The sequence below is a fragment of the Syngnathoides biaculeatus genome, chromosome 11 (assembly GCF_019802595.1).
Source record: "Syngnathoides biaculeatus isolate LvHL_M chromosome 11, ASM1980259v1, whole genome shotgun sequence".
NCBI lineage: Eukaryota > Metazoa > Chordata > Actinopteri > Syngnathiformes > Syngnathidae > Syngnathoides > Syngnathoides biaculeatus.
Genome location: NC_084650.1, coordinates 1,091,520 through 1,106,936, shown reverse-complemented (window position 1 = coordinate 1,106,936; position 15,417 = coordinate 1,091,520). Strand labels below are relative to the sequence as shown.

General features: G+C 40.2%; 2 protein-coding genes and 1 long non-coding RNA gene across 4 annotated transcripts in view; 1 reads left to right on the top strand and 2 right to left on the bottom strand.

Moving 5' to 3' along the window:
- klhl4 (kelch-like family member 4) overlaps positions 1–3,936 on the bottom strand; it is a 48,890-nt gene extending 44,954 nt beyond the window's left edge. Inside the window, exon 1 of the mRNA XM_061835407.1 lies at positions 1,697–3,936. The gene's annotated coding sequence lies outside the window, so the exon portion shown is untranslated. The remainder of the gene's footprint in view (positions 1–1,696) is intronic.
- The window catches only part of LOC133508885 (uncharacterized), a 40,217-nt gene that overhangs the window by 2,834 nt on the left and 21,966 nt on the right, over positions 1–15,417 (top strand). The gene's annotated exons all lie outside the window — the stretch shown is intronic.
- ahnak (AHNAK nucleoprotein) overlaps positions 4,075–15,417 on the bottom strand; it is a 36,320-nt gene continuing 24,977 nt past the window's right edge. The window contains 2 exon segments of the mRNA XM_061835409.1: positions 4,075–10,034; positions 10,037–15,365. Of these exon segments, the coding sequence (XP_061691393.1) occupies positions 4,912–10,034; positions 10,037–15,365 (10,452 nt within the window). The 3' untranslated portion in view covers positions 4,075–4,911.

Below are 15,417 nucleotides of genomic sequence, written 5' to 3'. Positions count from 1 at the left end.
TTGTCATGGTGTCAGTTTTTTTGTCTACATACAATATAGCACACTGGGGGAAATAAAGTACAGAAACTATATGAATTACAAAATTTGCTTTCCAAAATATTCCTGGAATTGAACTATTCAAATTAATGAAGACAAAATGTTCCTCATTGTTGCTATTCCAATTGTTTGTGCCTGTGGTAAAACTGCATTTTTTTTCATGCAAGGTCAAAGGCCAAGAGAATACATTATTAATGAGAACCGTGTCTGCTCATAAAAAAAATATATTATGTACTGTCATGTTGTGTTATTTTGGAGCCCAAAGGGGTCCGCATACACTATTGGTTCCCAACTCAGTCCTGATAATTGAAAGAGGTGAAATGCATGCCATGAGTACTGTATGTGTACGTACAACCAAATCCCTGCGGACCTTTTCTTTCCTTTTTCCAAAAACATGTTTTTGTTGTTGTTTCCTGCGAATCGAGCTCACCTCGCAATTTCACCTCACCATTGACAGTTTAGGAATAAGATACAGTAAGGCCATTTAAGGTTTTAAGTCTTTTTTTCAGGGGGGGGGGTGCGTTAAAATTTTGAACTGTGTGCAATGCTCATTAAATCCAATTAATGGCATGAAAACAATCACGGTTATAGGAATCTTCCGAAAGGAATTTCATCGCAGACATTAAAGGATGTGGGTTTTACTGCACAAATTAATTACTTTGGCCATCTTGACTAGCTTTTATAGCCCTTGCATGAAAACCTGTCACTTTGTGGTCAGTAGCTTTGCCAATTTCAGTCAGAACGAGCATGCATTTTATCAGTTGTTTTGCAGTAGGTAATAAGAATAGCACTCAGTAGAGCACAGACCTCTGGTAAGTTTGAGATGATAAGAAAGAGCGTATCTGACTGTATTCTTGAAAACAGTTTCTGCACCAAGAAGCAATAGGGTCTGCTAACAACAAGGGTATTGTTTTATTGTGAAATAATACACCAAGCAGTTACACAAATAAATACGAGACAGACAGGACTCTTGCTTTTTGCATTTTGGAGGGCATTGATACTCACCTCTTCTATCTACATTCCTGCGCACAAAGTTTCAGGTGACAACCAATAAACTGATTTCAATGAGACAGAGACAACGGATGGACAAGACTGCATATGGAACAAAACTCTCCCATACTTTTAATACAATGTCGAATTGGCAATTAAATGGATCCCTCATACAGTATTACGGCGCTACTCAATATTTGGAACAAATAAACAATTTTGTGGTGTTATATTATGAGAACGCACGTCTATTTCAATGAGAAATAACCTCATATATAGTCATCACATGGGGTCATCTCTTCAATGCATGCAGGAGTCAAGGACACCATCTGGCTGCACTCCACAAGACACATATGATGTCAGATGTTAAAAGCCATTACTAGCCAATATCTTTCTCCCCGGGATAGGATGTAGAGAAATAGATATTGGCCATAGAATGAACAGTGAACATTGTACAGGGATTAAAATCAACTTTTTAATCATTGAAGAGGTACATTTACATTACAACACAAAGTAACAATGCTTGGCCGACCAGTCATGACTAAAATGGTCAATATGTTATAGCAAGCCTAAAGTACTGTAAAAATAAAGATAGATATATATATATATATATATATATATATATATATATATATATATATATATATATATATATATAAATTGATTATCTTACCTGGAATTGGATTCAAAGTGTGGAACAAACTTTTAGATGCAAAACCATCACAACTGCACAGGACACTTTGTCTTCTGTCTCTTACACCACACAAATGTTTGCTTCTCCAAAAAGGAAAGGGGGGGGCACTTTCCTGTTTCAAAGGAAGCAGTTCCTTCCTTCCTCTGCACTGAATCAACAATTGCCTTCAAGTCATCTAGAACATGCGAGGATTGTCTTGTGTTTGAGGTCAAATGCTTCTTTCACAGGACATTTGTGTACATGGTTCACTATTTCAAAACATTATATAGCTGCATTAAGAATTTGGTCATAAAATTTCACGGAATATCTGTTTTACGCATACACTTTTTGACACGAACCAGTTACCTACATCATTTAGTAGATTTAAAACGAGACAGCATGGGACAATCTTCCTTTGGCAAAGATAATAATGCTTTTGATATTTTCTGTCGGATGATTATTCTTTTACAATTTGCCTATTAATGCGACACGAAGGATGACCGCTTAGCACATCTGCCTCACAGTTCTGAGGACTGGGGATCAATTCTCGGCACCGTCTGTCTGGAGTTCGTATGTTCTCCCTGTGCCTGCCTGGGTTTCCTCCGGGCATTCTGGTTTTATCCCACATCCTAAAACATGCACAGTAGATTGATTGAAGACTCTAAATTGCCCCTAGCTGAATATGGAAGTATGAATGGTTGTTTGTTGATCCTATAAGTGCTTTCTGATTGGCTGGCAACCAGTTCAAGGTGTACGCCCCCTCTCGTCCAGAGTCAGCTGGGTTAGGCTTCACCATGGCTGCGACCCTAGTGAGGATAAGTGGTACATATAAATGGATGGATGGATGGACAGATAGATAGATGGATGGATTGCAGTTATAGTATGAATTGGTGTAAAACAGCTGCATTACGCTGCAAGATTGAATGATATTTTCCTTCCAGCAGCCAAGAACTTTGAGACAACTGCATGTTATGGTGACATTAATATACATCTCACTTTAATGCCACATAATGACCATTATTATGCAGTATTTGTGTTGGATGTCATGAGTTATTCCACGAGTCCCTGATTGTAGATTAGATCAGGACAGTGGTACCTCATTTTTAGAACTGGGTGGTATATTTCAAAATTATAGTTCTCAAAGCCCCAAGATGATTTTAGCTTTTATTTGATTGGTTCCGGGTCAAATGCTTCACCTGTTCATTATTTGAAAAAATAAATTTTCAAAGTAAAACCTGATTGCTTGTTTTTACTGATTTGAAAAAAAACAAAACATTTTGCTTCAAGAAAAGCAACAGACATCAAGAAAAGATTAATTCCAATAATTCTGACATTGTACTTCCTCTTTAGAGCATGTCAAAGTGTGTATGCTGTAAACCTGTTTTACTTGATTCTACCTATCGGGTTTTGTCTATTTTCGTTTTTTGTTTGTCTGCTTTGTTTTTTGTTGTTGTATTTTTTTAGTAGTATTTTTTTGTTGTTGCTGACATTTTCAAAATAAAGACAATGAAACAAATTTCATTCATGGTAAAAGCAACTTAAAATTAATCACTAACCAGTTAAAATTAATTCCCATAATAAAGTAGAAAGCGGAATAGTGGATCAGCTGCAAAGTGTCTCACAGTTCTGAGGTTGAGGGTTCGATCCTGGCCACGCCTGTGTGGAGTTTGCATGTTCTCCCCATGCCTGCGTGGGTTTTCTCTGGGCACTCTGGTTTCCTCCCACATCCCAAAACAACAACATTAATTGGACACTCTAAATTGCCCCTAGCTGTGATTCTGAGTGCGGATGTTGTCTGTCTCCATGTGCCCTGCGAATGGCTGGCAACCAGTTCAGGGTGTACCCTGCCTCCTGCCCGTTGACAGCTGGGATAGGCTCCAGCACTCCCGCGACCCCTGTGAGGATAAGCAGCTAAGAAAATGGATGGATGGAACCAGAATATTTCGGGGGAATTTGGAACAAATTATTTAAACTGATCTTTGTGTCTGGCCTCGGGTGTCAACTGAGTAAAAATAAGAGGAAGTCATACCTTATTACTAGTAATATACAGTACTTTGTATTGTACTGTATAATGATCAAATATAATTTATTACTTTGCAGCTCTAATATTAATTTAGCTTGGGTACGTTGTGCGTAACCTCTTACACTGTAATGTGCAGTAGTTCAGCCTGCAAGTAGAGTGAACAATTAATTATTTTATAAAAATATTTGGAACGCTTACTAATTTTATACCTTTTGGGGGAGGGCGGGGGTGTATTCAATGTGGATTTATTAGCATATTCCAAATCGGAACATAAAGTGTGACTTGAGCCTGAGCAATATCTTACAGTGCCATAATAAACAAAATAAAAACAAAGAGACAGATACTCCTCATGAAATATGATACATTCTATACATTTTAATTAGTTTTTCAGACAGAATGCACACAAGAGAAAAAACAAATGATTCATACTCTGTGTGCACATATCGCATCAAATATCTCTCTGGATGAAATATATCTAATGACACTAACAATGGCATTTATTTTATATGACATTTAATGCTGTATGAAGGGTGGAAAAGAAGACCAGGTGAATTGTACAAAAAAAATAAAAAATGTAGCGCAATTGTGGACAGTCATTCAAGGATGACAAGGTGCATTTGGAAAAGATGTATCTAAAGATAATGACTTGTCTGTGCAATTATGATCTATAAAACATGACCAAACTTAAAGAGTATGTTACACAGACCCAGTTTTAAGATGCAAATGATGGATTATACAAAAAAAAACGAAAATCAAAGCTTCTGACTAAAACTGGAAACTCTTTATATTTGTGTATAAACTACATGTTCCTTCAAAATAACTACTTTGACTGTTCAGCGAAACAGACCCTGCATGAAATTAAACCACACCGATTCATGAACAACATTTAATTGAATAAAGCAGGACAAAATATTGTCGGTAATACATTGTTAGTGGAAAATTTGGCGAGATGGTATATTCTCAATAAATCTTGACTATGTACAGACAAACAATATTTATTACAATATATTTTATTTACAGTTTTATGGGGCCTTAAAGTATCCCTCACCTTTCTGTTGATCACTGCGAGGTTTGAAAATGATGAGGATGATGGGATTTGATAACAGTATATACTGTATGTCTGGTATCAACCATATCTGGATATGGCGCTTAGGTTTTTACTGTAGGGGCTTCAGTTTAAGCCATCAACAATTTAATCATTTTTAGGGGATACAGACAGTTCAATTTTGGGGAACTTTAAAGCAGCCCTTGACCCACTATCACTGCTGGACGATGAGGACAATCTGGATTTGGGGGTGGCTAACGACACACCTGCACTGCCTTCAACTCCTGCTTTACTGCCTTCACCATACGACACTTCATACGAGCCCTTTGACTTGGAACCAAAACCTCCGAAGGTCCCAAACTTCAACTTGCCTTTTTTTCCTTTGACCTTTGGTCCTTTGAGGTCTAATGAAATATCACTACCCTCTGCTTCAAGTTCTCCTAAAGGGGAAGCAACTGCAAGTCCACCCTCATCGCTCAGAGAGGAAGATCGATGTCTTGACTTCTTGGAAAGATCCAGTGATGCTGACTTGCTTTTAGGTGAAACACTGAGTCCAGCATCACCTTCAAATTGTAGTTTTCCCTCTCCACTATGTACACGGAAACCTTTTGAGACGTCGCATTTATCATTTGTACTCAGTTCTATATCTGTTACCCGAAGGTCCCCTGCACTCCTGCCCTTTGCTTTTGATTTGCCAAAGAAATTTGGTATCTTCACCTTCATTTTTCCTTCACTTTGCCTTATTTCTGGACTTGAAACTGCAATATCCTGTGAACAGTCAAGTTTTCCACTAGCTGAAATATTGGTTTCAACCTTACTATTACCCTCCTGGCCCTCAAAGTGGGGCAGACTAAAACCAAACTTTGGTACCTTGAGCTTGGGAAATGTTACTGTACCTTCGGGATATTGAAGGCCTCTAAATGTGCCACCTGCAGGAGAAATTTCAATGTTTGGCATTTTCATCTGGGGAGTCTTTAATCTCACGTCTGAGCCTTCGTAACTAATATTTGGACCGCTGGTAACAGAACTCTGTAACTCGACGGTGGGGGATTTCAACTCCTCAGATAAAGATACCTCGCCTTTGACTTTTGGGGATTTGATATCAAGTTCTACGTCAGGAAAATGGAGTTTACCAAAAATAGGTTTTTTCACTTTTGTTCTTTGGACGTCAATATTAGATGTTCCTGCCGTCACATCAATTGTCTGTGTTTCTGTTTCGAAATCCGGTTTCTTTCCCTTTCCTGCCACCTTAGGGAGTTTAAATTTTCCCTTCTTTCCCTTTATGCTGACATCCATGTCAGGATATGACAAATCTCCTTTCATATTTGAACTTTCAAATGCACCTGTTGGAGCCTTAATGTTTGGACCTCTGATATCCAATTCTGGTCCTGTGATTTCCCCATCAGAATTTGGTGCAGACCTATATATCCCACCTTTGAGGTCAGGATTTTTCAAATTTAAATCAGCATTTGGTGTGGAGATGTTTGGTCCCGTGATTTGTAGCATTTTTATTTTCGGTACCTCGATCTTACCACTGGGACTCTTAATATCAAAATGTGGTCCTTCAATGTTGAATTTTGACCCTTTTACATTAGCTTTTGGGAGACTAACATCAACTTCTGGAGCATGAACGCCAACCTCAGAGGCCTTGGCATCAAAATTACCTTTGGGAATGTTGACATGAATGTCTGGGCCCTCCAGTTTAGGACCTTGGAAGCCAAACTGTGGCATTTTCAATTTAGGAATTTCAAATCCACCTGTATAACCCTTCATGTCAACATTTGAGCCTTTTAAATCCATTTCTGGGCTTTTGATCTTTCCCTCAATATTAGGTACTGACAACCCTACATCTCCTTTGACACTGGAACCTTTCAGATTGAAATCGGGTTTGGTGACAGTCGGTGCAGAGACTTTTGGTATTTTTAATTTTGGTCCCTTGATCTTCCCAGTGGGACTGTCAATGTTAACATATGGTGCTTCAAATTCCAATTTTGGACCCGTAATGTCCAAATCATCTTTGGGGAGATTAAGATCAAATTCTGGCCCTTGGAGGTCAACCTCAGGGATTCTGACTTCAACATTGCCCTTAGGAAGGTTGATGTCAACATCGGGACCTTCTAGTTTGGGACCTTTAAATCCAAAGTCTGGTACTTTGATTTTTGGCATTTCAAATTCAGTCTTGGGTCCCTTGGTGTCAAGTTTAGGGCCTTTGATATCAATTACTGGTGCTTTGCTGTCTCCCTCAATATTTGATAGTGACACATCAACATCACCTTTAAGTTTAGCACCCGCCATGTGCAAATCAACATCAGGCATGGAGACCTTTGGGTCTGATATTTTTGGCATTTTGAATTTTGGTCCCTTGATCTTACCACTGGGACTGTCAATGTCAACATCTGGCTTTTCAAAGTCCAAGTCAGGGGCCTTAATGTCCAGATCAGCTGAAGGTACATTGACATCAAATTTTGGGTCTGTAAATTCAACCTCAGGAACATCAATGTTGGCTTTGGGCATGTTTATGTCAACATCTGGACCCTCCAGTTTTGGACCTTTGAAGGTAAAGTCTGGCATTTTCATTTTTGGTAATTCAAATCCACTCTTGGACCCCCCCTTAATGTCAACTTCGGAACTTTTGATTTCCATTTGTGGTACTTTTATGTCACCTTCAACATTGGGTAGTCCCACATCTACATTGCCTTTGAGTTTAAGGCCTTTTGGATGCAAATCAAGATTTGGCATAGTTATATTTGGTCCAGAGAGTTTTGGTGTCTTGAATTTTGGTCCCCTGATCTTTCCACTGGGATGGTCAATGTCAACCTCTGGTACTCCAATATCTACTTTGGGTCCCCTAATCGCCACATTAGCTTTGGGGAGACTCATATCAACATTTGACCCTTCAACATCCATCTCAGGGACTTTGACATCAATACCCCCCTTTGGAAGGTTGATGTCAAGATTTGGCCCCTGGAATTCTGGACCTTTTACATCTACACTTGTTACCTTTACATCAATGTCAGCTTTTGGAAATGAAACGTCTGTGTCAACTTTGACTTTAGGACTTTCAATAATAAAATCAACATCAGGGAGGGAATTTTTTTTTCCTGTAAGAGATAGCATTTTGAGGTTTGTTTCTTTTACTTTTAAATTGGGATCCGCACTTTTTACTTCTGGGCCTTTAATGTCAACGTTAGGAAATTGCATTTCTCCACTGCCTTGAGATACATTGAGATCAGCTCCTGGAAGTTCCACCTTGGGAATTTTGAAACCAAATTTTGGCATCTTAAATTTTGATCCTTTTATTTTGGGGCCCGTTACATCCATGTCAACATCCAGTCGTTCAATACTACCAGTCTTCCCTTTGATGTTAATTTCTCCTTGAGCCTGTTTCACATCAATTTCTGGGGTCTTTATCTTTGGACCCCGGAAACCAAACTTGGGCATTTTGAATTTAGTTTTCTTTGTGCTGATTCCTGGCACATCAACAGTTACATCTTCCACACCAAGTTCAGCTTTTGGCAATTGAATATTTCCTTCAATATTACCCTTAATTTTAGGGAGGCTTGTGTCAAATTCAGGTCCCTCTACAGTAGGACCTTTAAGTCCAAATTCTGGAATTTTAAATTTTGGTAATTCAAATACGCCCTGAGGCCCTTGAATGTCAACTTTGCAATCTTTAATTTCAAGTTCTGGTGGTTTTACATCTCCCTTGATTTTTGGTACGGATATATCTACATCACTTTTAAGATTAGGGCCTTTCAAATTTAAATCCAGGGTTGGCATGGTGATGTTTGGTCCTGACACTTTTGGCATCTTCAATTTAGGCCCCTTGATCTTCCAACCTGGACTGTCAATGTCAACATCTGGTAATTCAATGTCAAAATCTGGATCCTTGATGTCTACATCCGTTTTGGGGAGACTGACATCAATTTCAGGGACCTTGACATCAACATTGGCCTTGGGTAGATTGATGTCAATGTCAGAACCCTCTAGTTTTTGACCTTTCATGTCAAATACTGGCATTTTGATTTTAGGGCCCTCAATGTCAATATTTGGGCCTTTGATGTCCAATTCTGGTGTTTTAATGTCCCCTTCAATATTTGGAACTGACACGTCAACATCACCTTTGAGTTTAGGGCCTTTCAGAGTGAAATCCAGATTTGGCATATTAATATTTGGTCCTGAGATTTTTGGCATCTTCAGTTTAGGGCCCTTGATCTTCCAACTTGGACTGTCACTGTCAACATCTGGTACTTCAACTTCAAAATTTGGACCCTTGACATCGACATCAGTTTTTGGGAGACTGACATCAAATTCAGGGATATTGACATCAATATTTGCTTTGGGGAGATTGATGTCAATGTCAGGACCCTCTACATTTGGACCTTTGAAGCCAAAGTCTGGCATTTTGAATTTTGGCAATTCAAACCCAATGCTAGGTCCCTTGATGTCAATGTCTGGACTATTAATATCAATTCCTGGTGTTTTTATAGCTCCTTCAGCATTTGGTGTTGTCAGATCCAGATCCCCCTTTAGTTTGGAGCCTTTAAGATGGAAATCAACATCTGGTAGTGAAATATTTTGTCCTGAGATTTTTGGCATCTTGAATTTTGGACCCTTGATCTTCCGACTGGGACTGTCAATGTCAATATCTGGTCCTTCAAAGCCTAAGTTGGACCCTTTTATGTCCAATTCAGCTTCAGGGAGATTGACATCCACCTTGGGCCCATGAATGTCAACATTACCGATGTTGACGCCGACCCTTGCCCCCTGGCCACTGGGAAGATTGATGTCGACACCTGGACCCTCAAGTTTGGGACCTTTCAGGCCAAATCCTGGTATTTTCATTTTGGGCATTTCAAATCCAGCTTTGGGTCCCTTGATGTCAAGTTTTGGGCCTTTGATATCCATTTCTGGTGTTTTGATTTCACCCTTAATGTTTGGCACTGACACATCAACGTCGCCTTTGAGATTCTGACCTTTGAGGTGGAAATCTACATCAGGCATGGAGATGCTTGGTCCTGATATCTTTGGAATCTTGAATTTTGGTCCCTTGATTTTTCCACTGGGACTGTCAATGTCAAGATCTGGTCCTTCAATGTCCATGTTTAGACCTTTAATATCCACATCAGGTTTTGGGATATTTATATCAACTTCTGGGCCTTTCAGGTCGACATCAGGGACTTTGACGTCAATATCAGCCTTGGGAAGGTTAATGTCAACATCAGCACCCTCCAGTTTTGGACCTTTAAAGCCAAATCCTGGCATTTTGATTTTGGCAATTCCAATCCAGTTTTAGGGCCCTCAATGTCAATATTTGGGCCTTTGATGTCCAATTCTGGTGTTTTAATGTCCCCTTCAATATTTGGAACTGACACATCAACATCACCTTTGAGTTTAGGGCCTTTCAGAGTGAAATCCAGATTTGGCATATTAATATTTGGTCCTGAGATTTTTGGCATCTTCAGTTTAGGGCCCTTGATCTTCCAACTTGGACTGTCACTGTCAACATCTGGTACTTCAACTTCAAAATTTGGACCCTTGACATCGACATCAGTTTTTGGGAGACTGACATCAAATTCAGGGATATTGACATCAATATTTGCTTTGGGGAGATTGATGTCAATGTCAGGACCCTCTACATTTGGACCTTTGAAGCCAAAGTCTGGCATTTTGAATTTTGGCAATTCAAACCCAATGCTAGGTCCCTTGATGTCAATGTCTGGACTATTAATATCAATTCCTGGTGTTTTTATAGCTCCTTCAGCATTTGGTGTTGTCAGATCCAGATCCCCCTTTAGTTTGGAGCCTTTAAGATGGAAATCAACATCTGGTAGTGAAATATTTTGTCCTGAGATTTTTGGCATCTTGAATTTTGGACCCTTGATCTTCCGACTGGGACTGTCAATGTCAATATCTGGTCCTTCAAAGCCTAAGTTGGACCCTTTTATGTCCAATTCAGCTTCAGGGAGATTGACATCCACCTTGGGCCCATGAATGTCAACATTACCGATGTTGACGCCGACCCTTGCCCCCTGGCCACTGGGAAGATTGATGTCGACACCTGGACCCTCAAGTTTGGGACCTTTCAGGCCAAATCCTGGTATTTTCATTTTGGGCATTTCAAATCCAGCTTTGGGTCCCTTGATGTCAAGTTTTGGGCCTTTGATATCCATTTCTGGTGTTTTGATTTCACCCTTAATGTTTGGCACTGACACATCAACGTCGCCTTTGAGATTCTGACCTTTGAGGTGGAAATCTACATCAGGCATGGAGATGCTTGGTCCTGATATCTTTGGAATCTTGAATTTTGGTCCCTTGATTTTTCCACTGGGACTGTCAATGTCAAGATCTGGTCCTTCAATGTCCATGTTTAGACCTTTAATATCCACATCAGGTTTTGGGATATTTATATCAACTTCTGGGCCTTTCAGGTCGACATCAGGGACTTTGACGTCAATATCAGCCTTGGGAAGGTTAATGTCAACATCAGCACCCTCCAGTTTTGGGCCTTTAAAGCCAAATCCTGGCATTTTAATGTTGGGCATTTCAAATCCAGTATTGGGTCCTTCTATGTCAATTTTTGGACCTTTAATATCCATTTCCGGTGCTTTAACATCACCGACAATATTTGGGACTGACACATCAATGTCACCTTTGAAATTCGGGCCTTTAAAATCAAAATCCACATCAGGCATCAATATGTTGGGTCCTGAGATCTTTGGCATCTTGAATTTCGGTCCCTTGATTTTTCCACTGGGACTGTCAATGTCAAGATCCGGTCCTTCAATGTCCATTTTAGAACATTTCATATCCACGTCAGCTTTTGGGAAATTTATATCAATTTCTGGGCCTTTCAGGTCAACTTCAGGGAATTTGACGTCAATATCAGCCTTGGGAAGGTTAATGTCAACATCAGGACCCTCCAGTTTTGGACCTTTAAAGCCAAATCCTGGCATTTTCATTTTGGGTATTTCAAACCCAGCTTTGGGCCCTTTTATGTCAATTTCCGGTGCTTTAATATCACCCTCGATATTTGGTACCGACACATCAATGTCACCTTTGAAATTTGAGCCTTTCACGTTAAAATCCACATCCGGCATGGATATCCTTGGTCCAGAGATCTTTGGCATCTTGAATTTCGGGCCCTTTATTTTTCCACTAGGACTGTCAATGTCATGATCTGGTCCTTCGATGTCCATGTTTAGACCTTTAATATCCACATCAGGTTTTGGGATATTTATATCAACCTCTGGGCCTTTCAGGTCAACCTCAGGGACTTTGACATCAACATTGGGCTGGGGAAGGTTAATGTCAACATCAGGACCCTCCAGTTTTGGACCTTTAAAACCAAATCCTGGGATTTTGATTTTGGGCATGTCAAACCCTTTCTTCGGTCCCTTGATATCAACTTTTGGGCCTTTGATATCCATTTCCGGCGCTTTAATATCAGCCTCTATACTTGGAACTGACACATCAACATCACCTTTGAGATTTGGGCCTTTCAGGTGAAAATCCAGATCAGGCATAGAGATCTTTGGCCCTGAGATCTTTGGCATCTTGAACTTTGGTCCCTTGATTTTTCCACTGGGACTGTCAATGTCAAGATCTGGTCCTTCAATGTCCATTTTAGGACATTTAATATCAACATCAGGTTTTGGGAGATTTATATCAACTTCTAGGCCTTTCAGATCAACTTCAGGGACTTTGACGTCAATATCAGCACCCTCCAGTTTTGGTCCTTTAAAGCCAAATCCTGGCATTTTCATTTTGGGCATTTCAAATCCAGCTTTGGGGCCTTTTGTGTCAATTTTGGGACCTTTAATGTCAATTTCCGGTGCTTTAACATCACCCTCGATATTTGGGACTGACACATCAATGTCACCTTTGAAATTCGGGCCTGTCAGGTTAAAATCTACATCTGGCAACGATACGTTAGGTCCTGAGATCTTTGGCATCTTAAATTTTGGTCCCTTTATTTTTCCACTGGGACTGTCAATGTCAAGATCTGGTCCTTCAATGTCAATGTTTAGACCTTTAATATTCACATCAGGTTTTGGGAGATTTTTATCAACATCTGGGCCTTTCAGATCAACATCAGGGACTTTCACGTCAATATCAGCCTTTGGAAGGTTAATGTCAACATCAGGACCCTCCAATTTTGGACCTTTAAAGCCAAATCCTGGCATTTTCATTTTGGGCATTTCAAATCGAGCTTTGGGGCCTTTTATGTCCATTTTGGGACCTTTAATGTCCATTTCTGGTGCTTTAATATCACCCTCGATATTTGGTACTGACACATCAACATCACCTTTGAAATTTGGGCCTTTCAGGTGAAAATCCACATCAGGCATGGAGATCTTTGGCCCTGAGATCTTTGGCATCTTCAATTTTGGTCCCTTGATTTTTCCACTGGGACTGTCAATGTCGAGATCTGGTCCTTCAATGTCCATGTTGAGACCTTTAATATCCACATCAGGTTTTGGGAGATTTATATCAACTTCTGGGCCTTTCAGGTCAACTTCAGGGACTTTGACGTCAATATCAGCCTTGGGAAGGTTGATGTCAACATCAGGACCCTCCAATTTTGGACCTTTAAAGCCAAATCCTGGCATTTTCATTTTGGGCATTTCAAATCCAGCTTTGGGGCCTTTTATGTCAATTTTGGGACCTTTAATGTCCATTTCCGGTGCTTTAATATCACCCTCGATATTTGGTACTGACACATCAACCTCACCTTTGAGATTTGGGCCTTTCAGGTGAAAATCCACATCAGGCATGGAGATCTTTGGCCCTGAGATCTTTGGCATCTTCAATTTTGGTCCCTTGATTTTTCCACTGGGACTGTCAATGTCGAGATCTGGTCCTTCAATGTCCATGTTGAGACCTTTAATATCCACATCAGGTTTTGGGAAATTTATATCAACTTCTGGGCCTTTCAGGTCAACTTCAGGGACTTTGACGTCAATATCAGCCTTGGGAAGGTTGATGTCAACATCAGGACCCTCCAGTTTTGGACCTTTAAAGCCAAATCCTGGCATTTTGATTTTGGGCATTTCAAACCCTTTCTTTGGTCCCTTGATGTCAACTTTTGGGCCTTTGATGTCCATTTCTGGTGCTTTAATATCAGCCTCGATATTTGGAACTGACACATCAACATCACCTTTGAGATTTGGGCCTTTCAGGTGAAAATCCACATCAGGCATGGAGATCTTTGGCCCTGAGATCTTTGGCATCTTCAATTTTGGTCCCTTGATTTTTCCACTGGGACTGTCAATGTCAAGAGCTGGACCTGCAATTTCCATTTTTAGACCTTTAATATCCACATCAGGTTTTGGGAGATTTATATCAACTTCTGGGCCTTTCAGGTCAACTGCAGGGACTCTGACGCCAATTTCAGCCTTGGGAAGGTTAATGTCAACATCAGAACCCTCCAGTTTTGGACCTTTAAAGCCAAAACCTGGCATTTTGATCTTGGGCATTTCAAAACCTTTCTTTGATCCCTTGATGTCAACTTTTGGGCCTTTGATGTCCATTTCCGGTGCTTTAACATCAGCCTCGATATTTGGAACTGACACATCAACATCACCTTTGAGATTTGGGCCTTTCAGGTGAAAATCCACATCAGGCATGGAGATCTTTGGCCCTGAGATCTTTGGCATCTTCAATTTTGGTCCCTTGATTTTTCCACTGGGACTCTCAATGTCAAGATCTGGTCCTGCAATGTCCATGTTTAGACCTTTAATATCCAGATCAGGTTTTGGGAGATTTATATCAACTTCTGGGCCTTTCAAGTCAACTTCAGGGACTTTGACGTCAATATCAGCCTTGGGAAGGTTGATGTCAACATCAGCACCCTCCAGTTTTGGACCTTTATAGCCAAATCCTGGCATTTTGATTTTGGGCATTTCAAAACCTTTCTTTGGTCCCTTGATGTCAACTTTTGGGCCTTTGATATCCATTTCCGGCGCTTTAATTTCAGCCTCGATATTTGGAACTGACACATCAACATCTCCTTTGAGATTTGGGCCTTTCAGGTGAAAATCCAGATCAGGCATGGAGATCTTTGGACCTGAGATCTTTGGCATCTTGAATTTCGGTCCCTTGATTTTTCCACTGGGACTGTCAATGTCAAGATCTGGTCCTTCAATGTCCATGTTTAGACCTTTAATATCCACATCAGGTTTTGGGAGATTTATATCAACTTCTGGGCCTTTCAGGTCGACATCAGGGACTTTGACGTCAATATCAGCCTTGGGAAGGTTAATGTCAACATCAGCACCCTCCAGTTTTGGACCTTTAAAGCCAAATCCTGGCATTTTGATTTTGGGCATTTCAAATCCAGTATTGGGTCCTTTTATGTCAATTTTTGGACCTTTAATGTCCATTTCCGGCACTTTAACATCACCCTCAATATTTGGGACTGACACATCAATGTCACCTTTGAAATTCGGGCCTTTCAGGTTAAAATCTACATCAGGCATCGATATGTTCGGTCCTGAGATCTTTGGCATTTTGAATTTTGGTCCCTTGATTTTTCCACTGGGACTGTCAATGTCAAGATCCGGTCCTTCAATGTCCATTTTAGGACATTTCATATCCACGTCAGGTTTTGGGAATTTATATCAATTTCTGGGCCTTTCAGATCACAACTTC